A 26327-nucleotide genomic window follows, 5' to 3' on the forward strand; every position below is an offset into this window, starting at 1 on the left:
ATCAGAATCTGTGAAATCAGTCTTTGTTGTTCTAAGTGACGGAATGATGAAGCACTCAGTTGAAAGGCAACTCAATCTGTTATTCAGACACGCAGTAAAAATGCTTAGACCCTTTTAGATCCCTGCTGCCACAGTGTTTATTTAACTTAAAATATCTGTGAAATGCAGTATACAAAAGACATCTTTTTGTGGCATTTGGCTTGATTATATTGGGAAATGAGACAGATGGAAACCTCAACCTTGCGATTCTGTCTAATGGAACAGTCAAGTAATAACACTGTGGAAACCTTAAACTATTAATTGTGACCTCGTTTATATACAATGTCCACAAATATGGAAACATCTTAATTAAATGCAATATTCAGTTCAACACATGTAACCCAGAAATATCACCCAAAATGGGCAAAATTAACACCTTTTCCATACAGCGTCTTCAACAAAACTGTCGCAATCTGTGGTATTGGATTATTTTACTGTTGCCTAATGACATGTCTGTCACAGTTCAGTGGTGTAGACGTTCTATTCATATGTTGAAATATGTGCAATTATGCAAGCTCCTCTTCCCGTTAGTTAAAAAAGACCTAAAGGCAGTTAAAAAAAAAAAAGTTTAAGAAAGCCCAACAAAGTTGAGATGATCTGGCAGTATCTGTGCCCACTTTGTGTGATCTGGTGCATTTTTGAAATGTCCTTTATGCTTTTCTTCTGATGTTCCTCCATGTTAATTTAAGGGCTTTACAATCTTCATCGAGATGTAGTTCTGTAAAAGGCGAGACAGAACAATCAACCATACAGCTTCACAGTTTTCCTACAAATAGAAAACCTGATGTGAACGAGCATTTCAGGATATGACATAACTTCGTTTTTCGGTGGGTTTGTCTGCCCTTACCGGTAACGAGTACAGCAGGATGGCGATGAAGAGGACCACTATGATGAGGATAATGAGTCCAATAAAAACCCACTTGAACCTTCTCCACACGATGAACTTCATGGTCTTACATGGGTTGGTGAACCAGAAGAAGGATGTTTCTGGGCGGCTGTTAGTTGTCAGAAAATGGATTTGTTAGTCAGAGCCTGTGTTTTACTAAAATACATCTTTCCAAATCCATCCCAGCAGGTTCTTACTTTGGAGGCTGCAGTTTAGGGTTCATGTTGGGTTCATCCCGCCCTTTTCCTGCAGGGCACTCATCTGCATTTGCTTCACTTATAATCTCAAGTGTCATCTCCACCTTGCCCTAAAAATCCAATGCAAACAACACAATACAACGAGGACTTGTGACGCCTTCGGAATATTCAAGCTGAGGGCAATTTATGTGACAATCTTCTGCAAGTACCCAGCTATATATTTAGGAGTAATCAATATAAAATAAAGAAGTAGTCTAATGTAGTTGATCTTTTCTCCTCATGGCACTTTTATATTAATCTTATATTTTGACCTCACTGCATTTCCAAACATCTTGTGATTCCAACTTATCAAATAAAAACTGAACTTTGGGCTATCGTTTGGATAAATCAGACACGTTCTATTCATACTTACGCCCAGGACCTTCTTCCCATCTTTTTCAATGGCGCAAGGCCACCAGCCTCTAACTGACTGCTGAGCAAACAGAGACTTGATGTGCTCTGTCTTGTGTGGTGCTCCCATTGTTACGTTATCCATCATCTCCAGAGAGCATTTCTCTGGGGTCTTCGCAGGAGCAGCCAGGTCATGCAAATCCAGCTCCAAAGAGCCTGGGATCACAGCACATTATACTCAGGTTTTGTAAAGCTTGTGTTATGGATACTCTGGCTGGACCTGAAAATTTCTTACCCAGATAATCATCCAGTGAGAATTTGTCATTATCCCAAATTTGAACAATCAGCTTGGGAGGAATCCTGAACTCCGTTTTGTCAAGACTCCAAAAGTGTTCCTGTTAAAACCAAATTCAAAATCGCTTTAACTTGATTTCAACAGTACTCATGTTATTTGTTAAAGCAGTATTAAAGTAATCTTTATTCTACAGTATAATAAACCAACAGGCAACAAGCCTCACCTTCTTGGATATGAGGCAGAGTTGCTCCGTCGGCAGGTACTCAAAGCCAAAGACAAATCGCCAGTTAAAGTTGCCATCTCCATCCAGAGACCTGTAGTGGACATCAGTCTTCTGCTTGTCCTCCTCCATGCCTGGCATCCAGCTGGCACAGGAACAACAGGTATGAATAATCATTGACCTCTGACCACAGTAACCCTCTAACGCACACGCCTGCTCAAAAATGAAATTAAACCAGTGCCGCTAACTCCCAAAGAAATATTTTTGAAAAAGTAAAGACAAAAGGTTTGGATAAATAAGCGCACTAGAGCAGAATTAGCACACCCTTTCACATAAATGTCACTCATGTGCTCTCCAGTGATGCTGGTCTCATCCAGAGTCACATCTGTGGTGTTCCAGACGACAGCACGCAGGAAATACCTGAGAATTTGAACACAGTCACTGTTAGCTCTCAGTGACGTCTCATGTTACCAGCGATGAAGTAACGAAGAGAAACACAGCGCTTACTTCTTTGGCTTGCGTGGTGTGATGTCAAAGGGAGGTCCGGGGAGGCCGATGCTTTTGGGAAAAATATCCACCCACATCTGAAGCTTTCCCTAAACCAACACAATATACATGTTTTACAAAATAACTGAGCCTGAGTCATCGTGCCCAGAAACAAGCACAGTATGAGATATCTAACCTGAGAGAGGTTGGGTTGGAAGGTGCTGTAAAGCGTCCTAGTTTCCACATGTTCAGGGACAAGACCCTGTGTCCTGAGCACGTGCAGACAGAGTCGCTCATAAGGTGGACCCAAGTGTTGATGAAGATCCTTGTCGTTCTCTTGATTTTAAAGCGAAAAACAGGAAAAGCATTTGATCACCGCATTGATATTAAAGCAGTCCAATGTTACATGGGTAAAATAATTTAGTCTTTTATAACATTTAAGCATTAAGAGATTCAAATTCACTGATTTATCTTGTGAAGTGCTGTAAGTCTGTGCCAAACATTGAGGGCTTGTAGAGGGATTGTAATTTTTGCTAACTAGTACCAGACAGCCAAATCAAAAGCATGTTATACTTTATTTGTACTCATTTATCCTATGATAATCCTAACCCCTTACCAAATTGAGCCAGTGTATATTCTTTTCCATTGAACATGAGAGAGTTGCCGTTATCTTCAGTCCTGGGTTTGGAAAGTCCTTTTAGACGAGCCAGGTTCTCAAGGATCTGAGATGGCTTCAGCTGGTCCCTCCACTGGTTGATGCCAGAACTAGATGACAGGAGAGTTGGAATTAGCTCTGAATGCATATTTACAATGCTCTCCAAAATGGTTGGAACAAAGACACGATTTTTGTAGTTTTGCAACCACCACGGTGTAAATCAAACAATCAGCATGTGACTAAAGTGCAGACTTTCAGCTTTTTATACATTTTTATACACAGTCCTCCATTTTCAGAGGATTAAAAGTAATGGGACAAACTACCATAAATTTAAGACTCTTTTTGATAGTTTCAATGAAAAACCTTTGTGGCCAATGCATACCACCAAACGTGTTTCCTCCCTTGAGTTGCTCCAGGAGGCTTTTGTGAATCTCTGTGCATTCAGTTTTGTGTTTAATCACTGAAAAGCAGTTCAGCTCTGTCGTGCTGAGATCAGGTGTCTGACTTGGCCATTGAAAAATATCACATTTCTTGACCTTAACTGCTTTTGCAGTTTGCTTTGGGTCGTTATCTGTTTGCATTGTAAAGTGCTGTCTGATCACTTTTGCAGAATCTGAGCAGAGAGTATAGCTCTGTACACCCGCACCCCACCCCACCCATTTGCTTCCTTACATGCAGTAGGTTTGCGGCAGGCCGCAGTAAGAGTTATATCGAGACAGGAAGCGGTTCTCCAGGTCAATCACTGTGTCGCCGACCTTCTCGTCTCGAGTCAGCAGGTCATAGTCATAAACTGAGATCTTCAGGTCCTTGTCCTGGGGCAGGAAACACGTCATCTCAAACATCCTAAACAACAAAAAGGGGTGTTTTGAGAAATCTGGAGGTGTAATGGACTTTCATTTATAATTGTTTGAATTCACTCTTAAATAAGGCTTACCTTCCAAACAGAGGGTTGGTGGTGTTGGGTAAGTAGTTGTCTCTGTCTTCGATCGTATTTTTTCCTAGTGATATCTTTATGTATGGATCGCACTGAGTAGGCAAGAGAAGACAAGTTCAAGCACAAGATATATGCAGCTTTTATTGAAGGTGATATGGATTAACACTCACGCTGCCGTTATTGTCTTTGGGCTGGAGGTCTATGCCCCGAACCACATAAATCCTGACCAGACACTCCTGAGGTCCGCTCTCTGGCAGCTCTCTGAACTGACGCGGTGGAGGAGCCACACCTGGGTCATCCGGCAAGGGGTACACTTTGAATGAGCCCTGTAGGTACAACAATACACCAAACTCTCAGCCAAGCAGATCAAATTCATTTTATTAATCTCCCAAATAATGTCAGACTACCTTAAACTCTCCAGCCACAGTGGGGTCCTCATCACCATCTTCATTCTTGCCGCGCAGCAATTTGAAGGTGTTGCAGAAATCAGTCAGCCCTTTGAATTCTGGGACATCCTCCAGTTCGCAGTCATAGATCTGAAAATAGATTCAAGTAATCTATACCAACAGAGGAGGAACTTTTGCACAGTTAGAAATACAAAAACCAAGATGAATTACTACAGCTTTATGACTACTGTGTGAGCAACCAGAGGGAGCTTACTTTGAGGGTATCGTATCCTTTCTTGAGGTAAGGGCCGCATTTGTCCTGCTGTCCTAGTGAAACGTAGAATTTACTCCACCAATCAATGCTCTCTTTTTCCTAAAGATGGAATTGGACTGCATTTTAATCTCTCGACGTTTGGGAACAGAGCTTGAACTGGTTAGTTTTAGATTTCTGTTTAATCTGGCTAATAAAAATTCTTACCTTCTCTGCAAGCTGTGGCAACAGAAGATGCAACGTGACAAAAACAAAGCAAGAAGAACAAGTCACAAATACATACAGCAGTAACTTAAAAGCAAAAAATACAAACATAAGGTGGAACAAATTTTGACAAGATAGCGGCAAAGTGAGGTGAAGAAAAAAGATGACAAAGTGCTCACAGCTACAATTTCACAAGTGACAGTGATTCTGTGAAACAAGGGCGTAGCAGCCGGTGATGACAATATGCTTTTTTACACAGCAGAAATTTTGACGTCATACCAAAGTGTATCAATTTTATTAAATAGAGAGCCCAATATTCTGCATTGCTGCTTTAATATCTAGTGATAGCTTACTGAGCCAGTATTGATTTTATTATTCAGGTATGCCCATCCTGCTATGGCAGTTTACATTATCTGCTGTGAAAAAGGCAGGTAGCGTGGGCCTGGGGGTGAAGCAGCATCCATGCCCGACATGACTGACATCTGCTTTTAAATTATCACCAGTCGTTAAGAATTATGACTTCTATAATTATAAATCAGAGGAAGTAAGCCTTATTTTGAGTCTTCTGTGAGTTTAATTTCTGGCAAAAACAACAGTTTAATTATTGGTAGAATTAAAAAAAAAATACATAAAAAAAGTTTGGCATTTTGGGAAATACAGTCCTGTCCAAAGGTTTTGACCCACACCTCATTTCTGTATGTTTTGCTTCCACGGAGCCAACAGATCTCCAGGCTTTCTGAAGCTCTTTCAAAGCTTTTCTTTGGACATTGGCTGCTTTTTCACTCGTTTCCAGTCCAGTCTGTTTTCACATGAGTGGGTTTGTTTTTTTTTGTTCAGCTACTTGTCGAAATTGATGGAATTATGAACGCAGAGAAGTGCGGTCAGATTTTGATCCACCATGCAGCACCATCTGGAAAGCATCGAATTGGCAAATGTTTTGTGTATAAAAAAATGAGGGGTGGCTCAGGGCGTTTGCACAATAATGAACATTTATTGTCTTTAATCACAAGAGTCAGACACAAAGAATAATAACAATAACACACACTCATGTCTGTGTGCTACATTTGAGTCACCAGCCAGCTCTGCATAAAGACTGGAAATTGCACATTAAGGTTAGCATTCTTAATATAGTTTAGCACAAAATCCCAGATAAAAACTCAGCATGTTGTTTTTAATCTTCACTTTTTCCAGATTTAATAATGACTAGTGCTGGAATGGTTCAATGAATTATTGATAGCTCTTGGATTGCACCCTTTTCCAACTATTTTGAGTCTTCACGCTGAACTTGGCTATTGGCAGTAGCATCACATTTAAAATATAGTGCAGTCTCAATTTTCAAACTCTATGCAAAAATAAAAACATTGGAGTATTTCCCAAAGTATCAAACTTTCTTTAAGTACAAATCTTCTCAACATGCAGTTGCAACACTGGTTTCCATCTTTTGATGCCTCAATACCTAAATTGCTTACATGATACGTCCATACTATAATAGATTAATGGCTTTGTGATGGCATTCTTAGGTAAAGTGATTGTCAGCCATTCAGCGGCACTGGAGCCAAGCCTTGTGAATGAGAAAGCTATAATAAGTGACCATACATACAAAATGGGAGGTAGGGGAAGCCATTTTGTCGATAGCAGCTGACATGCTGTACATTAACTGCAAGCCAGAATAACCAGAGTAGTTTTTCAAATTTGGCTCGACAGTCAAATTCTGCTCTTAAGTGAACAGAGGAAACTTAGGAGTGTTAGGACAGGGAGAGAGTGGTGCTGGTATTTACCTGAGCTTCTAGCAGTGGTCTTTTCTCATCCATGGTAATCGAGACGTGTTTGTGAGGTGAAGCCATCAGAGCCACTGTCAACATTGAACACTTGGTTTTGTCTCTTTGCATTCGCTGTATCAACATTTGTAGCTAGAGTTTCTCTAAGTGTACCACCGACTGCACGAATGACCCCGGTTACAAAAAAGTTGTGACATTGTGTAAAATGTAAATCAGAATGCAATGTTCTGCCAATCTCATTAACCCACATTTTATTTACAGAACAAAGAAAACATAATTTAAAATGAAAACATTTGTGATTTTAAGAAAAAATGTTGGCTTATTTTGAATTTGATGGCAGCAACATTCTATAATACTGGGGAGCTGAGGGGATACAATCCTGGACTTCTGGGACAGGAATGTTGTCCCATCCATCCATCCATCCATTTATTCTCTTCCGCTTATCTGGGGCCGGGTCACGGGGGCAGGAGCCTAAGCAGAGAAGCCCAGGCTTCCCTCCCTCCAGCCACCTCCACCAGCTCATCCGGAGGGACCCCAAGGCATTCCCAGGGCAGCCGAGAGATATAATCTCCCCAGCGTGTCCTGGGTCTACCCCAGGGCCTCCTCCCAGTGGGACATGCCCAGAACACCTCACTCAAGAGGCGACCAGGAGGCATCCTAATCAGATGCCCGAGCCACCTCAACTGGCTCCTTTCGATGTGGAGGAGCAGCGGCTCTACTCTGAGCCCCTCCCGGATGGCTGCACTCCTCGCCTTATCTCTAAGGGAGAGGCCACCGCCCTTCGAAGTTGGCTGGACAAATGTTTTCTTACTGGTGGAATGTAGTGCCTGCTGGTGCAGACAGGCCAGTTCAACACCCAGACTCTTCTCCTATGAAGTCGTGCTGTTGTAATAGCTGCAGTTTGGCATTGTCTTTGCAGTTATTCTAAAATTGTTCCACAATATGTTGATGCTGGGTTTTACTGGGACATGTTGCTGCCTTTTAATCAAAATGAGCTGATAGTTTTCTTGAAATGGTACATTTCCTCAGTTTAAAGATTTGATGTCTTTTCTCCATTGTGAATAAAATGTGGGTTTATGAGATTTGCACATCATTGCATTTTGTTTTTCTTTACATTTTGCACTTATCGGGAGTTGGTGTTGTACATGGTGGACCAAACCTCCAAATCTGAAGAGAAGCCAATGCAGAAGTGCCTTAAACCGGCATTCAGTCGAATGGCAGGTCCTCTGGTTGCATAGGAGGAGTTAATTGCTAGTATCTCATTAAATAAAACTTGATGTTCACTGCAAGTTATGACCCTTTTTTGTGTGAAACAATTGCTAAAGCAGAGTATGCTTTAGGAAGTGGCTGCTTTTTACTGATGGTTCCTAGTCTATGATCTCTCCTTACTTTTAGATGACATTGCTCCCTCCGTAGTGACGACATATGGGTCACATCTGAACTCCTCCAGAGAACTGATAGTGCACTGGCCTATGACAGGCTTCCTGCCGAACGGACGGCGGTCTATCACCTTCAGCACAATGGGAGGTGTGTACATCTCATCCTTCGGAAGGAGCTGGATGAACAGTGTAGAGAAAATGGAAAAAAAAATTTCGACTTTCAGTGCAAAAAAGTTTAAAATGAGACATTTAGAAATGAAAAGTTCAATTAGTTAAACTATTCTCCCTTCCAGACTAGTAATTTCTTAATTCTCGCACATTGCACAGAGCTTGTGTAATACTGCCATTACCACTTTGAGGAAGAGGACAGAGCTGGGGAAGTTGGGGCTCTTTTTCATGTTCTTGATGACAGCTGACTCCACTCTCTGCCCCCCACATTCCACCACAAGGCTGGGCGAGGATACAGCGGCCAGCTGGTATGGCTTCATGTTCCTCAGACCCCATGCAAGAATCTAAAGTCAAAGAGAAAGGGGTTTAATGACAATATGTGTGTCACTTGAGAGGGGTAGTGATGTTAGGTAAAAATACAACCATAATACAACCAAAAATACATATATAAATATATCTGGTTGTATTTTTACCTCCACAGCAGTAAGCTGCACCACAGGACGGATGCCCTGAGGAACCATGTAGAGGTTCTCGGCTCTCTTTGGTGGTACCAGTGGAAGATCTGACTTACCTGCCTACAGAGACAAAGACATTCATTAGACTTGTCCCCCCCTTCCCCCTGCAAGATTACATTGGGATCATAAATGAATGAGGAAGTGATGTCAAGATATTACACCTAACATTTCATTAAAAAAAAAAAGTCAACAACATTTCAAATAATATCCAATAAAAAATACAGCACACAAAAAGATAAAGACGTTGTTTAAGTTGAGGATTTATTACATGCTCTGTATGTATGTCAGTCTGCATGTGAAAGAGGAAACACAGTTTTTAAGAGGTCTCATAGATCATATTATTTTTAAAAATGCTATAAAACAGACCACTAGCTTCTTTTCAAACCTTGTCTTTAAGAATGAGTTCAGCAGCCACAAGAGCCGCCCCGGCCTCCTTCCCACACTGGATGATGGGATGCCACAACAGTTTTGGTGTCTGATCCATACTCGGATCCAACTTTACTACTGGGGTGCAAATACTGCGGCCCAGCATTTCGTCCTTCCCCTGAAACAGAAACTTTCAAAGTTACCATACATGCATGAATATGCAACAGGAGTTTAACAGAGGATGTTGTATTAAGGAGAGGATTCTTTTAAACAATAAAACTGCAAGAAGAGTAACAGATGAATGTGTTCGTCAGGTATTAAAATTAAAACTGTGTGTATGAAGACATCTAATGCATTTTGATCATTCATGCTGGAAAAGTCAACAATTTCCCTGAGAAATTATCTGCACAAAATCAACAGGCATCTCCTCCAGCCTACCACTTGGTCACTGTCATAGAACTCCAGTACAACATCAGGGGGATGGCAAGCAATTTTCTGGGGGTCTCCATAAACCTCTACGTCATTGAAAATGAGAGTTTGGTCCCAGGTTGGGTTCAGTGTTGCTCTGAGCTTCTCTGTCGTCTTACTGACGTGCAGGAAGGAGACATGTGCATATGGATCTGTGATGGAAAAAGAGGGAGTTTAATGTTCACATATTAAAAAAGTACTTTTCCAGTTATACTCATCTCAGTTGAACTCTTAAGATTCATATTGGAAATTAATCATTAAGTTTCCCCCTGGCTGAATCTTACCAGAGAAACTATCTTTGTCCATGGAGGTCAGGTTCCGTGCCTGATAGACGTAGACACGGAGATGGTACATATATGACCCTAAAAAAAGAACACAACATGGATAATGTAGACATTTATAGGACCTTCTATCTGTAGTATATATATACACAAATGCATGCGGGAGAATCTGCATTCATATGTTCACTTTGCTCACTGTCAAAGGAGCAGGACACAGTAGGTGTGTTAGCACCAAACAGCTTGGTGGCCTCATCCTTGGAACCTTTCTCCTTCTCCTCTGTATCAATGCCCTGCAGAGAAAACCAGACAGCTTTTGCACATCATGCGTCACACACTGCCAGAAAAAAAGAAAAAGAAATCCACTGTAGCTCTCTAGGTGGGGTTAATTCATTAGCAAATATTTGATGATTCAACAGCATCAGATTCACTTACAGGTTTGTATGACAATGCCTTCCTCTCCAACTTATTATTAAACTGTTACTATGCCACTGCCAATCAGATGTAAAAAAAAAAAAAAAAAAAGGTGGTTCACGTCAATATAACAGCATCAATTTTCTTATATTCACCAATGCCCCCTCCAGTTGAAAGATGGCAGCTGCTCCAAGACGATCTTCCGGGGCCATTTTTCGCCTCCAGCGCCTCCGACGAAACGTATCAGACGAACGCTCCTTTCTGTGAAATTTCCAGCCAATCAGAGACGAGAATTCCCAGCCCTCAGGATCACCTTGATCCCACCTCTGTGTGCAAAAAAGGGACATACAGTACAAACATCTCTTTTACCTGTGACTAAAAACTAAATTGAGCATAGCACCAGTTCAGGCAGGCCACCAATTCAAACATAGCCACAGTTCTGGCAGATCACCTGACCGAAGTGCCAGCAACACATTAATCGATGCCTCAGCTGATTTCCTTCTATAGATCTAATTGTAAATTAAATCATACAATTAGAAGTTACTTTAGTCACTACCGCCCTCCACATCCGCTGTGTCTGACTTAATCTATCTGATATTAGTTATCAGTGGTCCCTGCTCGGTTCTGTGGGTTTGGTGCTCTCCCTGCTTTCCACTTTCTCTGTTTGCTCATGGTAGTTCCTATGTATATACCGGCAGTTGTATTTTACAAAATAACAATCCATTACAAAACAAAAGACACAACAGTACATAGTCCTTCCCTACGGTACTGTGCTGACCTCCACAGCTGCTGGAACCGCGCTTCTCTTGCGAGGTCGAATCAGCCTTCTTCTGCGGTGAACGTGGTACACCTTCTCTGCAGGAACCCAGGACTGAGGCTTGTCATTTGGAGGAATGGTCACTCCATATTCCCAGCCTTTAGCCACACACAGACATTTATACCAAAAGATATCCTTTGTTATACTAGTTAAATTCCAGAAAAACACAGAAAAAAACTACAGAAAAATGGGAATATAAAAACTGCAAATCTGAACTAATACATATTAATCATTTCAGTCTCATTTGAACTCTTGTACAGCTTTAAGAAAAGAAAAAAAAAAAAACCCCAGTACTTTCTATCTTTGCACTGTTAGGTGAACGTCTGCACCTTGATCATCCACAGCTCTATTGATGTCCACAGTCCATTCATCCTCCCAGATCCAACCTGGAGGACAATCAAACTCTTGCGGGTTGCGGCTCTTCTCCCCATTCTACACAACAAAAAGCTTGTTAGCTTCCTACATATGTCTTAAAATGTATCTATATTAGTATTAATTATGGGATTATGGGTATTTTAATCCAGGCATTTAGGGGAGTCAGTGAGTAACTGGTGCATTTATTTCTGTTTATCTGTGTTCCATTTAAACTACAGAAAAACGTGTGTGAGTGTGTGCATGCGAGCGATCTGTATCTACACTGCCTATTATATTGATGCTGTTCTCACCACATCAGTGAAGGGTTCAGAGGCAGCCTTCCACTCTCCACCTGGGAAGCGGCTCTCATTCTGGAAAACCTCATCCATGAATTCCGTGTGTCCTGCATCTGCTTCGGTTAGCAGACTGAAAAACAAAGCCAAGCATAACGTATGCAGCAATCTGTGCGTAAAATATGGAAAGAGATATCTGCTATCGAGCAGCAGTATTGAAATAATAGCGTGGCAACATCAGTGCACAACACCGGTTCTGTAAAATGATGTGTGTGCTTGTGTGGGGGTGAGAGACAAGGAAGTGTTTGCATATTTTGTCAAGCACTGTGTTTACATGTTGGGAGTTACCCAACTGGTGGCCTAAGTCTAACAAAAACTGTGCTCATCAAGCTGAAAGGACGAATTGAATTTTAACATTGAATCTTAACACAGATAATTAAGATTTTTCAGATATTGTTATGGTTCATGTAAACTAAGAAGATGACAAATTATTGGAAAAAACACATGCCTAATACCCTGTGTGAAATAATTTGCAGGTGTTTCTACTTTACTCAGCTTTTTCCTATGTTGGCACCTACAAGTTCAGGAATACATTAATGGACAAAAATCTACAGATTATTTTTTTGCATAGAAACCAAACAACCCTTAGAGAGCAGAGTGTGTCTGCTTCTAAGTTGACAGACAGTTTTATGTACAAGATTATGTAAATAACTTCCAGCTCACTAGTTTGATACTTTGCCATTAAATGATGGTCTATGGCACGAGAGGAATATAAACAGGAGGGGGTACACACGGCCCACACGGTTTTGACTGTACAAATTCAGGAAAAATATAAAACAAATCCTGGAAATTAAAGGGCTTGTCTTTTTCAATGATAATAATAAAAAGGAGGAGAGATGCCAGATGATCAGCTCCAATGATACTCACGCTTTCTCTGGATCGATGAACCAATCAGACTCCCACTTCCATCCTCTGGGTGGTATGAAGTACTCTTTTTTTAGCTTCAGTTTCCCTGTTACATCTGAAAACTTATGGCGCCCCACCAGTCCTGTAGTCCCCCACTTCCCAAACACCTGAGCCTGATTTTCGTACTGTAATGCACAGAAGGACATTTTTAGGTTTTTAGGGGCTCAGAACATTTCATGCAATACTTGTCAATCTTAGTCATGCTTGGGAGAAAAATACCAGTTCAGCAAACACGCTGAAGGTTCCCTCAGAGTATGAGTTGAACTTTTTCTCATGTGCAGACAGTCCGAGCCACATGTTGACTCTGATCTGGACTGGGACCTTTAAGCCCTTGTTCTTGTCCATGGGGTACTGCAGAGATGAAAAAATATGAGTATTATGATCTAGATGCAAACTCAAAGGCAGAGAAAGGCAACCGATTACTGAATAACATTCAAACTTTTCCTTTTGTTTAGTTTTTGACAGTTTATATGTACCTGTAAATACACAGTCTGTGTCTTGCCACAATGCTGTCCACAGGCCTGCTCACTGTATGTGGAATAGAGGATCTGGTAAGCTGGGATACGACTGCAGGCCACCCTCTTCTCACCCCGGAGCATCCAGATGATCACATCAGGCATGCTGTTCTGGGGCTGGACACAGTGAGAAAAACCATGTGAACTTCTGCAATACAATGGAAAGACTGTGCAATATGCATTAGAACACATATTTGCCAATTAGTAGGATCAATACCTCACATTGTTTTGACATGCTATCACATGATGTAAGGCTGGTTTTGCATGACACACTGTGCATTAATCATTGCATTACAGATTCCTGCAAATAGTCATGACTAAAAAAAAAAATGTTTTTACCTCTTCAGCCAGCAGTTTGAGTTTGTCTGCCCAGGACTCCAAGTCAGACAGCGTGTCACGGATCTCGCTGGCCTCGTCTCTCATGCGTTGGGCTCCTTCTTTGATGCTGCTCAAAGCGCCGTCTCGCAGCTTCTTGATTTGGATGTCGAGAGACGTCAGGTTCGAGCCGCCTTCCAGTTCAGGTGTTGGGAAACTCAAGGAAAGCAGACAAACTCCCAATCAGTTCAGTGTGGTCGAAGCAGTCAAATAATTAAGCAATTCACTCTTCGTGGTCTTGCTACGCACAGCCACTCTTGGCTAATTCTTTTAAGTGAAACATTTCTTCCTTTCTTTTTCTCTTGGATTCATCTGATGGTAGCAGTCAGACTACTACTTGCAATCCAGTAAACATTACTTATCTCAGCTGTTGTGAATTGCCATTAAATTTAGAATATGTGTTTCATTTTTACTTTATGTACAAATCCTTTACTCCCAATAGTTTGTACTTTGTATATGACTCAGTCTGACCGGCCATTATATGTGCCACTGGGGCAGTAGGTCACACTATAGATAAAAATAAAGCATGCAAAAGTGAAACAATGTGGAGAAAATCTCATACAAAACAGCTGCTATTAGACATATGAGTATTAATTCAAATAAATCCTCATATGTGAGCTGTCTGGTGTGTGACTCAATCTGTTGTTTTATCTGATGTATTTATTTGATTCAGGACCTATTAATCCTATTAATTCACTAATTCACTAGGATGTACTAGTGCTAATTACTAATTACTAAGTACTAATTTGTTTATTTCTCAGCTCCATTTACCTTTCTAGGTCTTCAATCAGCTGATTGAGCAACTTCAGCCACACCTCAACTAACTGGCTGTCTGACACTTTGGCCAGCAGGGCAGTTTTAAATGCCTCCAAGTTAGATTGCTGCAACAACAAAACAGTGGAGAGGATTATGTTCCCACCCCTGGCACAAGCACACACACATACCAAACTTTAGTGCAGCACAGCACCAATACAAATCAGGCAATAAATCCTATTCTTATTTCATTGAAAGCAATCATTGCAGGTTATAGTTATGGTACAGTATTACCAAGCGGTAAGTAATGTAGAGGATGATGTTGACAGAGTCCATGCGGTGACTGATGTCCTCCCAGTATGAGGTAACAGCAACTACTGGCTTAGTGTTTGCCCAGGGCAGGTAGTAATAATTATTACCTAGAAAAATTGCATACCATTAAAAACTACGTGTTCATTTAGTGTGTGAACACATCATGTATTCGGTGCAGATTTCATGACTCACCATCAAAGATAGCACAACTATACTGCGTTGTGGAGGCCAGAGGTTTGCAGGTGGTGTCCAGTTTGTTGCCGTAATTACCGATGCTGACCTCAAACTGGATTGGTTCTCCAGGTTCCTGAATCATGGAGGCGCTGTGGAAGACTGCACAAAGGGAGTATTTTCTCCTCCTCTGGTATTTCTGATTGAGGAAAAGATGCAGAAGAGAGGAAGGGAGGCAGAAAATATTATAGAGTATATATAAAAGATGGCTGTAGTCTCTGGGATTGAAAAGTGAAGTGCCTTAAATCTGCATTATTTCTAATGGAAAGTAGCAAGTGACTCCATTGGCTGCAAAAAGAAACCTGATTCTATGCCTGTGAGATATCTATGAAAAAAATTAGTCAGCCTCTCACATGATTTATTGCCTCATAAAATATTTTATGATTTCAGTAACAAAGTTAAAGTCTTACTGAATACAACACAACACAACACAATGTTTATTTTGTAAATTATGGCCTTATTTAGAATGAAATGGAAGCTAAACCAGGGTGAGTCTTAGCCCAAGACTGACAAGTTGTATATCTCAGTATTAGCCATACATGCATACATCTTTTATATACAGTCTGTGATTTTGACCCACTACAATGAAAGGAAAAGTGAAATGTAAAGGGCAGATTACATAACAAAGGAAACATTCATCCAGTTCCTGTAAAGCTTGAATCCATTCCCACCAACACTTCCGTCCCTTAATGAGTTCTTGTATTGCCAAGTCAAACCACTGCTGCTGTCAAACAGTCAAACACACAATAAATAGTCAATACCTGTGCCACCAGGATGTCATCACTATGGATACTTTCCACTGCTTTGTCTGCTTTCCCCTCTAGCTTAGTGGACAGCTCGACCAGAATCCTGCCTCTGTATGCCACTCCTTCTCCCTTTGCAAAGACAACATAATGAAATGTTGAAAACCACTCAAAGTTTACTGAAGAACTAGGAGAAGAGAAGAGAAAATCATAACTCTTAAGATATAGGAGTCATCATGTCTTCTCCACTACCATGCCAAAATTGAGATCCTCGTAGGGGTCTGGAAGGCCAGTGAACTCTCTGGGGCTGCCATACAAGTTGATATAACAGGGCCCAAACACAGGCAGGAAGCCCACATCAGACTCCCCTGAAGTAGCTGGAGAATAAAAAAAAAAGGCAGTTCTTAGCTTTGCTTGATATATTCAAGGTTTGACGTTATTGGGTGAGTATTGGAGGTGGCAGGTGGAGACAGTGAATGGCAAGCAGGTGGCAGAGACTGTGACGGCAAAACATTTAATACTAGAAGAGAGCAAAGCATTTATATTGGCAACGGGTGCAAAGTTAGGCGTATTTGGCATTTTTAGTATGAGCAACAGGCCTCATGGTTACATTCCATGCAACATGGAGCAAAAAAAGAAACCTTCATAAGATGGCATTTCCCCATGTCCTGGATGTTCCTCTATTCCAGGAGAAGAGAAAGACAAATCGATTACTATTTAGAAGAGACTACAATCAGCCGCATCGGTGTAATGCATTCTTTCACACAGTAATACAACGTCTAGGTCTAAAAAAGAATCTAACATCTTCTCCAGTAGAGTTTTAATTTCAAGCCAAAATGTGATATCTTGGTCCTATTCCTGTTTTCTTGAATATAGTACAAATACATTAATTAATACCTTCTACTTCTCCACCAGAGGATGCTATCTTGGACAGATTCAGGTATGTGGTGCCAACGGCATCATTTCTCGTCAGACGATCCCTGCAATCACACATAATAGCTTCACACATGGACTGCACACACTAACATGTAACTCCACACTTATGTGATTAACTGTAAAGTAACATGCAAATTTCACCGTGCATCCTGCAGTGTTAAGCTCTGCTTTGTCCACTACCACCGTGAAGCCAAACATAAACCAGTGGCTCTCCTTTGTTGCTTTTTTTTGTCTGACGTTTTCTTTTTTCTTTTTCTTTTTTTAACAGGGGAGTTTACTGGCTCTCAGTCTGAAGCGTATTTTCAAAACCTAAGGCGCACACTATTTTTCTAGCCTTGTCCCTCTTATTTCCATTCAGCCTTCCTGGGATTCAGATATCTGTCAATTGCGTTTCTCAGAAACTCACAATGAAAATGAGCCGAGAGGCCGAGCCAGCAGAACATGTTATTCAGGGGAAGGGAGTGGCCTGCACAGTTTGGGTAACACTGCTGCATTATTCTCATGAGACTAGTGTTGGACACACACACACACACACACACACACACACACACACACACACACACACACACACACACACACACACACACACTGACCACAGAACCTTTCTGCTATACGTTTTTAACAAAAAGAAACTTCCTCTTAATTTCCCTTAGTGTCATGTATGTAAAACATCACATTTAAATCGTAATCATATTTAACTTACCAATCAAACACTGTGAGTTTGATGCGCTCGCACATGGAGGGAAACTACAGAACACACACAAAAAAAGCTTGAAGAGCCTGATTTCTGTTATTTGTTCCTATCCAGCTTTTTTATCTCTACGACCGTTACCTTGACTTGAAGGTTCAGCACTTCGTTCCACTCTGGGTTTGCATTTTTCTCAATGATCTGTGTACACAGCTGGAGAGACAGAATTACACAAATCAGGATTTTTCCCCTACAGGACACAAATAAACAAATTTTTGTCATCTGACATTATAGGAAAAAAAAAAAATCAGGAACCTTTTTGCCAGCAAAGCTAGCCTCTAAAAAGGGATCCACCAGGTTCTTCTTGTTTCCTTCTCCTCCAAAAACTTCTTTCAAATTCTGGACAAATGCATCGTCCACTATAGTGAGAAAGCAGTGTAAGAATTAATAATTTAATCTATGCAGCGCAATTAAAACATCAGTTTTAATGATGATAAGGACAAATACATTAATTTCCCCATCCCAAACTTTTATTTTGTGCCTGAAATAATGCCTAAATAAATAGGGAATAGCTACTGATCTGTAGCTTCTCTTACTCTGAGGAATGTCCTCAGCTCTAAACACCTTCAATGACAGCGTGGCCCATCTAAGAGTAACGCCTGCTGGGAGCAGCAGATTACTCTCTATGTCATCCCGGTCGTCATTGGACTCTCTCGTTTCCACCTACAGCATGTGAGACAGTCAGAATAAAGAAATAATGTATGAGAGAAAGTGAGATGCATAACCAGCATATTTTCATGGTGAAAGAGGAAGCAACCAGCTGCAGTGAAAGTCATCTGGGAGCTGCAGCCTGTCAGTTTTACCGGAGGCTCGTCGCCAGTCCCAATGACAAAGAGGCTGACTTTGAGGTATCCTTTAGCCCCAGAGCTGGAGTCATCTGGGTCATTCAAAAGCAGCCACTTCCTCATGACACAATGGGCTGTAATAGGACCATGCACATATGAGCACCGCAAAGGGCAAACAGACATCATCAGATAGAACGCATGTGGAGGTGAAAAAGCACTCTAGACTTTGTAACACTACAAATAGAATCAACTTAAAAAAAAAAGACTAGAAATATTAAAAAAAAATTGCTGTTTTTTTTTTTTTCTAATCAGCTCATTTTAGATGTGGTTACTTAATCTGGCACAAATTGATTTTTGGCCCCTTGTTGGCACCAGCAGCACAGCACTGACTGAGAACTTTTTCACTGAAAACAACAACACAGACAGCAGTAATTAAATAAAAAACAAAACAAAACAAAAAACAGCTGCCCACTTGTATTATGGTCTCCACAAGCTAAACTAAAGTACCTTCTGTGTGGATGCAAATGACACTCAAATCTGTGGTTTGTGACGAACTTACCTGGTTCATCATAAACATAGCCAACGTCCAGCTGTGTGGGAGAACAAGGAGAGATTAACCAGACTTATGTGGAACTCATTCTTTTTGTAGTTTTATATATTTTAGCATTTTGTGTAGAGGGAATTAGACCAGGTACCTTGAATTCCCCCATGAGACTGTCAGCCCTAAGTGAATAGGAATTATACACCTGCAGAGAAGAGTGCAACCATAAGTAGGGTATATACATGCTAACAAAGGATCTCAAGATTTACATTTGAGATACTAACCCGAAAGCTAATGTTCTCATCAAATAGCTCAGATGGTAACATGTTGACATTGTAGAAGAACATCTGCAAAAATGAAAATAAATAAATAAATAATGCAAGGTTCAAATAAAATCTGAATAATAAAATAAAAATTAAAAAAAAATAAAATCATACATTTGGATAGCTTTAACTAACTTTAACTTTAACTAGCTTCCATGGTGGCATGGTGGTTAGCAATACTGTCTCACAGCTGGAAAAATATCAAGAAGGCTTGGGTTCAATTCCACCTTGGCCTGGGTCTCTCACTGTGTGAGCATGTGTCTGTTTTGGCTTCCTCTGGGTACTTCCGGTTTCCTCCCACAATCCAAAGACATGCAGTTATTGGAGTTAGGTTAATTGGTCCGTCTAAATTGCCCATAGGTGTGAACGTGAGTATGAATGGTTGTCTGTCTCTCTGTGTTAGTCCTGCGACAGGCTGGTGACCTGTAAAGGGTGCACCCTGCCTTTCGCCCTATGATAGCTGGGATAGGCTCCAGCAACCCTGAACAGAACAAGCAGAAAAGAATGGATGGATAGTTAGATAGTGGTAGTACCTCATCAAAGTAGGGGTTGTTTCCCCTCTTAATCCTTGTCCTGTGCGTCTGCCCACACACATGAACCTTCACCACTGGTTTGATGTTGTTGCCAGGTAACTGACGGGCTTCGATGAGCCGAACTCGAATCTGGAAGACAGCATCACAGTTGGATGAATATACACCCTCTTTATAAAGGTACAACTTGCTAGTAGCAGGTTGGACCCCTTTTTATCTTCAGAACTGCCTTCATTTTTTGTGGCATAGATTCAACAAGGTGCCGGAAACAGATGGTCCATACTGACACGATATCGGGTCACCAGGTCCCCAGGTCATCTTGTCTACAGGCCTAAATACATTGAGCTGGTGCCATGTGATTGGTTGATTAGATATTTGCATTAACAAGAAGTTGAACAGTGGAAAAGAGTCCTTTATTGTCCTTTCCTGCAGTTTCTTGCAGTTATTGAACTTTAATAACAAGCAAACTGACCTGGAAATCCTGAGGTTTATTTGCAAGTCGATATCGACTCTGTGACCTGGCCATGCCCCGACGAAGCGGCTGACCAGCGGATGAGGAGATCCCTGCAGGGCCACTTTGGTCTCCATCTGGCAGAGTTTCATTAACCGCCTCACCACCACCACCACCTCCTAAACAGCAGAAAGGCAGGATGATCACAGATCAAATAGCTGACTCACCTCTAAACAAATGTAATACTCTCAGTAAACATTTGCTGCATTGCGCGGAATTGCTTGTAATTACATAAACATACCAGCATCCACTGTAGCTTCTCCTGCTTGAGGATCATTGGGGTTTGGCTTAGCACTGGCTGGAGTATCGTAGACAACCGAAAGATTGATTGTTGCCTGGAAGGAAATCATTGGGTTGTCTACAATTTTTTTAAATTTATGAAAATCAATTTTACTTTTTTAAGTAATTTTTAAATCCCCATCAAGAGATTAAAACTTACTCCAATATTTTGTCCACTTTCACTGACCAACGGAACATTTTTACATGGCAGTGACTTTGCTTGGCCTGAAGCAAGGTCTCTCAAAGAGATTTTAGCAGATCCAAGGAATCTATTGAAGAAAAACAGAAACAAATTTGTATCCAGTGTCAGACAGCCTCCTTTTATATGCATATAGCACTCAACTTGGGGGACTGGTGACCATTCTGCTCCAATTGCCTGATTGAATCAGGCAAAACATGTGCTACCATTTTAGTCAGCAAACTCATCAGTAATTAGATTACAAGCTACACAAAAATTAAATGCCGTATGCATGCTGAGTGAAGTCTACATTCATACAAAAGGGCACGGACAACGTCGCCGCCCAGTGCTAACAAACCCTGCCTACTCAGACAAACAAACGCAACCCCATAAGCCACCACTCACGCTACCAGCCCAAGTTTTAAATAGCAACAACATCCTGCACCGAGAAGTGACGTTAATGAACTCTTTCTATTTGGGAGTCATTTATAAAAGTGCGGGTGCTAATGGATGTGTTCAAACTTGGCTTTATACTGTTTTTTTTAAATAATCTTTCACAATTACAAGAAAATGTGAAAGCAGCCATAAACCATAAGCTCTCAAATCTCAAATCTTGCAGCTAAACCTATAAAAGACCAGCTACTTTAAACATATATTTTCTCTGTCTGGAAGAAATCCCACCTCACTGTGTCCAAAGGAATACAACTAAGCCAGCAGAGTGTTATGAACATAATGTAAGTTTTTTTTTTTCCTTTGGGTGGACAGAGTCATTTTTCCTGGCAGAGGGAATTCTTCCAAGATAGAGTCACACACTTACTGCTGACCTTCAGTTTAACCAATACTTAAGGACACTACACAAATACTTAGCAGAGATGTGCAGTCATTAGTCTGGTATATCCCTGAACTCCACATGAGGAAGGAGGCTGGCACTGGGAGTCCCCAGACATTCAGTGACTCATGGAAACGGCATTTAACCTCAAATAAAACTAGCGACCCAACAGCCCTTGTGTGCCTTTTATTACACAAACAGAATTTAAAGCTTTATCAAAAAGTGCCTGTGGGTGGAGTTTTTAACTTGCATAGTTTGGCCAAAATCTCTCTGCAAAAGAAGGGACATTCAGGGAAGAGGTTGGTTGCTTCCCGATTCTAGCACAGGACTTTGCATATCTGCTGTTTTTAGAACATTCAAATATTAAAAGAGATTAAGTTGTGCAGTTTGATTGCATTGCATTATACCAGGACAAGCAGATGCTTGTTTTAGCATCTACAGTAAGTTGTAGAGCCTTGGAGTAAGTGCAGAGTAGGGAAATGAAACCTGGAATGCCAGATTCCCATGTAAACAAGCAGAACAACCAAAACATCCTCTGTGACCACTGTCAAGCCTCGGAGAGTCAGACAGAAGAAATTTTTAATCATGTTCAAAATATTGCTCTCGCTCACATGCAGGGTAAAGTCTAAACTCATACGGAGCTTTTGTTGCATGCAGGGTTTTTTCCACTTTGTCAGAATGCAACATATTTCTATGCAACAGTGACTTGCTAAATTTCCGCTTCCTCTGGCCTGGTGAAGTTCTCACTTATCTCAGTTCAGTCACAGTAATTAACTATAATTAATTATGTGTTAATGGGACTACAAACAGCCTTGAATGTCCTTGGCGAGGTTTTTGTTCAAAAGGTAACACCCTCCCTGTGTCAACATTCATTTCCTTTCATATGACTGTTCGGCTTTTGAAATATTGCAGCTTATCTCAAATTTGTTCGTGGAAAGAGAATGAATATCACCAATCGTGCACTTAAAAAGCTGAAAAATGAGAAAATATTATTCATCAGCAAGTAAAAAGTAGGTAGAAATATCTGCACGGATCCACTCATGCCGGGTTGTTTATAATAGGACAAGAAATTAAACTACTAGGGGGATCTGATATGAAAGAATTCCTCCAGCCATAAACTGCAGTGTAACATCCCCATATTTCTGCATTTCAGATATGGATATTCAAATTATATGTGGTTGCCATTTTATTTTTATTGAAGAGTCATGAACCATTCAGTGATTTCTGGAAGTCTACAGCTCTGGTTAATTTTTAACCCATGAACTGATCTTTTCATTTTGACTGTAGTGGCTGATTGTTTTGACTCTACAAACTGTAACAGGCGCTGTGGACGGCCTTTGTTTTATGTCTGTTGGTCCACTATTTTGATCAAGACTGAAATGTCACAAAAACAGTTAGAATTGTTGGTTTACACTGAAATCATTTATGGTTCCCAACCTTTTCACCTGGCTCCAAAACCAGGCAGTGAAATTCACGACAACCGTTAAACTATTGGAAGGACTGCTTTGAACTATGTTATAGATATTCAGCGTCTGCAGGGCATAAACTGTAGTGACTGCTGATATTCGGACTCTTCCTTCAAAGTACCAAAATTTAGTACTGACTATGATGATTCAGAGTGTAAATATGCCTGCATGCAGCTCTACATTGTTGCAAAATGACAAATTGGGAGTGACCACCCTGTGCCCTCAATGCCATAATCTGCACTGTTAAGGTCCACCGCCAAAGGACACTTTATGAAGAACTGAGCCACACCAGAAGCTTAGAAAAAAATGGCAATATGTGACACCCTGGGAATAAGAATGGGCATGATTGCTGATTCTAAACAATTGCCCACAGGTGTGAATGTGAGTGTGAATGGTTGTCCATCTCTCTGTCTTAGCCCTGCGACAGCCTGGTGAACTGTACAGGGTGTACCCTGCCTCTTGCCCTGTAACAGCTGGGATGGGCTCCAGCCTAAGTGAAGCACATGCGAATCAAACCAAATGAAAAGAAAACACATGAAGATTTTTTTGTCTTCAGTTTCATGGTTAAGACTGTATCATTGTTTGCACTGGGAGGCTCTATCCTACAATCTTCTGATTCCTCCCTGAAATCTAATCCGTTGAGAAGAATGCTTATTTTCTTCCATGTTGTTGCCACAATGACAGGGAATGCCCATAATAGTATCTGGAAAGCTATTTGAGAAGGACAAGTCCTCCTCTGCTTCCACTGTGTAAATCTTTAGAGAGTATGTGTCAGACGGGCCAGCTCAGTGGAAAAGCTTACTGCATTTGGAGAGACATTTCCAAAGCCCCTCCCTTGGTTATGACTGTCCCATGCACAAGGGAAACTTTTACTCAGTGTAGCACATATGTGTGTATATGCACAGAAAATCATCATCATAAGAAACAAGAACTTTGATATCATCCATTTTCTTACCATAAACCAGACCTTGATCGTGATAATTAGTGATGTTGAGGAAACATTCTTTGTGGTCGGTCTGAATTGGTCCCACATGTAACTCTGGCTTTAGCTGGAAGTTTTCTGAAGCAGCTTTAGGCTGTGTGGCATTACAGCACATCTCACTCAGGCAATATTAAAACAGTTCATTCTATAACTGCAACAATCACTCCACATTAGCTTTCATAAATTCCTCTGTTCTCTGTCACAGAGGGCTACACTAATCCCAGAGATGGAAAAAAAAAAAGAAATCCATTGTTGCGCAAGAAAGCATCCCACACAGCCCTGCAAGTCTCAGCATGGCAAGCAGGGCGTGAGGGGGTAGAGAAAACCAGCTGCATAACTCCAGTACTGAGTTACTATGAAAATATAAAATGTATTTTTATTTATATTGGTGTGTCCTTGTTTATGCAGTAATATGTTGATGCTGTCATGTTGTTCTGATTCTGTTTCTAAGCAGTTGGTCATAGCCTGTGTCACTGTGCAAATAGCAGGGAGCCGATGCACAGCTCAAGAGGCAATGGCTGTGGTTTAAGTGAATTATCAGCTCTTTAAAAGATGGCATCAAAGAAAAAGAGACACACATATCTGCCTCTGTTGACTAACCTGCTGCCTGACTAAACAGACTCAATTCCTAAAGGCTCCTTGTTCAGACAAGACCAAGTTTGCATTGTGATTCAAGAAGGTGTGCACACAGCTTTTTCATAGCTGTTGCAAAAACCATAAACCAAAGCTAAGCAGGATCTCAGTCTCCAGCATGCAATGCACTTACTTGTCTTTCCCAATGGTTTCATAGTCTTTCACAATCACGTCTATGTAGGAGCTGGAGTCCAGTACTTTGCCCTTTAGATCAAACTCAAGTAACTACAAGCAAACATGAGAAAAACATGTCAACTGCTGTAATCCTTTAAATAAGCACATTTTATCTAAGATAAATAAAATTATACATATATATGTATATTTGTCATGTACTTGTACAATTGCAGGGAATTATAGGGAAAATTAGCAATAAATCAATTCTTGCTGCGCTCCTGGAAACTGATGTAAACTAGTTAAACAACCAAGAGAAAGTGAGTGAGGCAGAGATATTGCAGTGTTTTTCTGGTTGTGTGATTTACCTCATTCCACACAGGATTCAACTCACTGTCAATCGACTTTGTTTTCTTCTTCTCATCTGAAATTGAGACAATTTTTTCTAATCTCTCATTGTTGCAATTGAACAGTTTAAGTAAATAAAATAAAATATTCACTTCATAACGAGAGCAATGCTGGTGTTGGTGCTGTTATACTGCTCTGCCTTGTGCAGAACTGTCTGATTTTAAGGCTACTTTCAATACAACTTCAAACTTGCTTCTTTTTTCTTTTTCTTTTTTTTTACATTTCTTTTTCCCCCCTTTCCTGGGCTAATTTCATTGTATCCTAACCACTGAACTAGTCACTCCCCAACTGTGCATCTAGAAATTGTTGGCTAAAAAGACACTTAAAGCCTGCACAGTCAATGCACAAATACAGAAGCACTTCTGTTTACTGTCTCCCCGGAGTTGCCACAAGCCAGATAAAAGAATATTAAATTAGGTGCCTTCAAAGTTACTGTTACAAATTATTAGGCTTTTTTTTTTTTTAACTAAACACGAAAACATACCTAAACTTTGGTACGCAGAGAAAAGAGACCTACCTCTAAAAATCACAGTGGTGATTGGGTCAGGAGATCCAAGGGTCCGTTTAGGTAGACCCTTAGCCGACTCTACTGCAACCCGCAACATGACAACTTTTTAAAATGGACAAAAAAAAAAGGGAAAGGAAAAAAATAGACTAAACTGATGAAGTTAAAGAAAGAAAGTCCACGCAAGACCGTCCAGCTCTGGCATACTCACGGCCCCATCACTGAAGCTGACAGGGCAGGGCTGAGAAAGTCTACTTCCAGGATTCAGGAAAACTGAGAAACGAGGGCGGATCATTGGTGTATACAGTAATTATTCTGAGCTACAGCTTGAGCTGCTGCTGCCTTCTGTTGGGGCGAGTGGAGATGAGAAAACGCAGCTGGAGAGGAGATCACTGGGAAATGTTTGTTTTATAGGCCACACAACTGTATACACATTCCTGAAAGCGGAATGGGTAACAACATTTAACGTGAGTTATTACATGTAAAAGTATTTTATTTCCATGTGCAAAAAAGAAAAAAAAAAAATCCAGCTGTTAGAGCGCAGATTAAATATTTAGCCGTGGCTGGCTCCACCTAGTGGTCACACCGGCCTGCAACATGATCGTGGCCAGAGGACAACTAAACGCACAGCTTCAAAGGTCTGACGGTGAAAAAATTAAAGGTCTTACCACAAAATAAACGCAGTGTCAGTGTGTATGATAGCAGCTAACACTGAAAAGGAGTTAAATGTGGCTTAAATTCTGAGTTACAATCAGTAGTTGAATGGGCAAAGAACAAACTATCCTGGACATATTAATAAAATAGTTGTTAAAATGGTATTTCTATAATCAATAATCTAATCAAGATTGCATGCATTCTAAAACATTCTGTCTGT

At 40.8% G+C, this 26327-nt stretch overlaps 1 protein-coding gene across 2 annotated transcripts; it reads right to left on the reverse strand.

Moving 5' to 3' along the window:
• Positions 1-119: 119 nt before the first annotated feature.
• LOC115797850 (myoferlin-like) lies at positions 120-25715 on the reverse strand. 2 transcript variants are annotated; one of them, XM_030754372.1, is made up of 54 exons: positions 25466-25715; positions 24909-24964; positions 24563-24654; positions 20502-20610; positions 20304-20397; positions 20024-20181; positions 19555-19683; positions 18983-19045; positions 18853-18903; positions 18717-18747; positions 18176-18291; positions 17909-18035; positions 17628-17731; positions 17457-17525; positions 17328-17371; positions 16586-16668; positions 16330-16368; positions 15941-16065; positions 15707-15820; positions 14907-15084; positions 14697-14821; positions 14421-14530; positions 13614-13806; positions 13236-13391; positions 12979-13110; positions 12721-12884; positions 11812-11926; positions 11476-11578; positions 11108-11244; positions 10485-10655; positions 10115-10208; positions 9922-9999; positions 9608-9789; positions 9189-9347; positions 8762-8863; positions 8471-8632; positions 8131-8296; positions 6742-6815; positions 4967-4978; positions 4763-4861; positions 4510-4638; positions 4273-4428; positions 4103-4194; positions 3841-4011; positions 3130-3278; positions 2710-2849; positions 2535-2623; positions 2352-2447; positions 2031-2172; positions 1808-1907; positions 1535-1728; positions 1123-1232; positions 887-1034; positions 120-757 (listed from the first exon to the last, which is right to left on the reverse strand). In XM_030754372.1, exons 1-54 carry the CDS (start codon positions 25551-25553, stop codon positions 719-721), a joined length of 6159 nt encoding a protein of 2052 aa, XP_030610232.1. In that variant the 5' UTR covers positions 25554-25715; the 3' UTR covers positions 120-718. The 2 variants fall into 2 exon arrangements, with proteins under 2 accessions (XP_030610232.1, XP_030610233.1); XM_030754373.1 differs by lacking the exon at positions 16330-16368.
• Between the last annotated feature and the right edge of the window lie 612 nt (positions 25716-26327).

The sequence above is a fragment of the Archocentrus centrarchus genome, chromosome 19 (assembly GCF_007364275.1).
Source record: "Archocentrus centrarchus isolate MPI-CPG fArcCen1 chromosome 19, fArcCen1, whole genome shotgun sequence".
In the NCBI taxonomy this organism is placed as follows: Eukaryota; Metazoa; Chordata; class Actinopteri; order Cichliformes; family Cichlidae; genus Archocentrus; species Archocentrus centrarchus.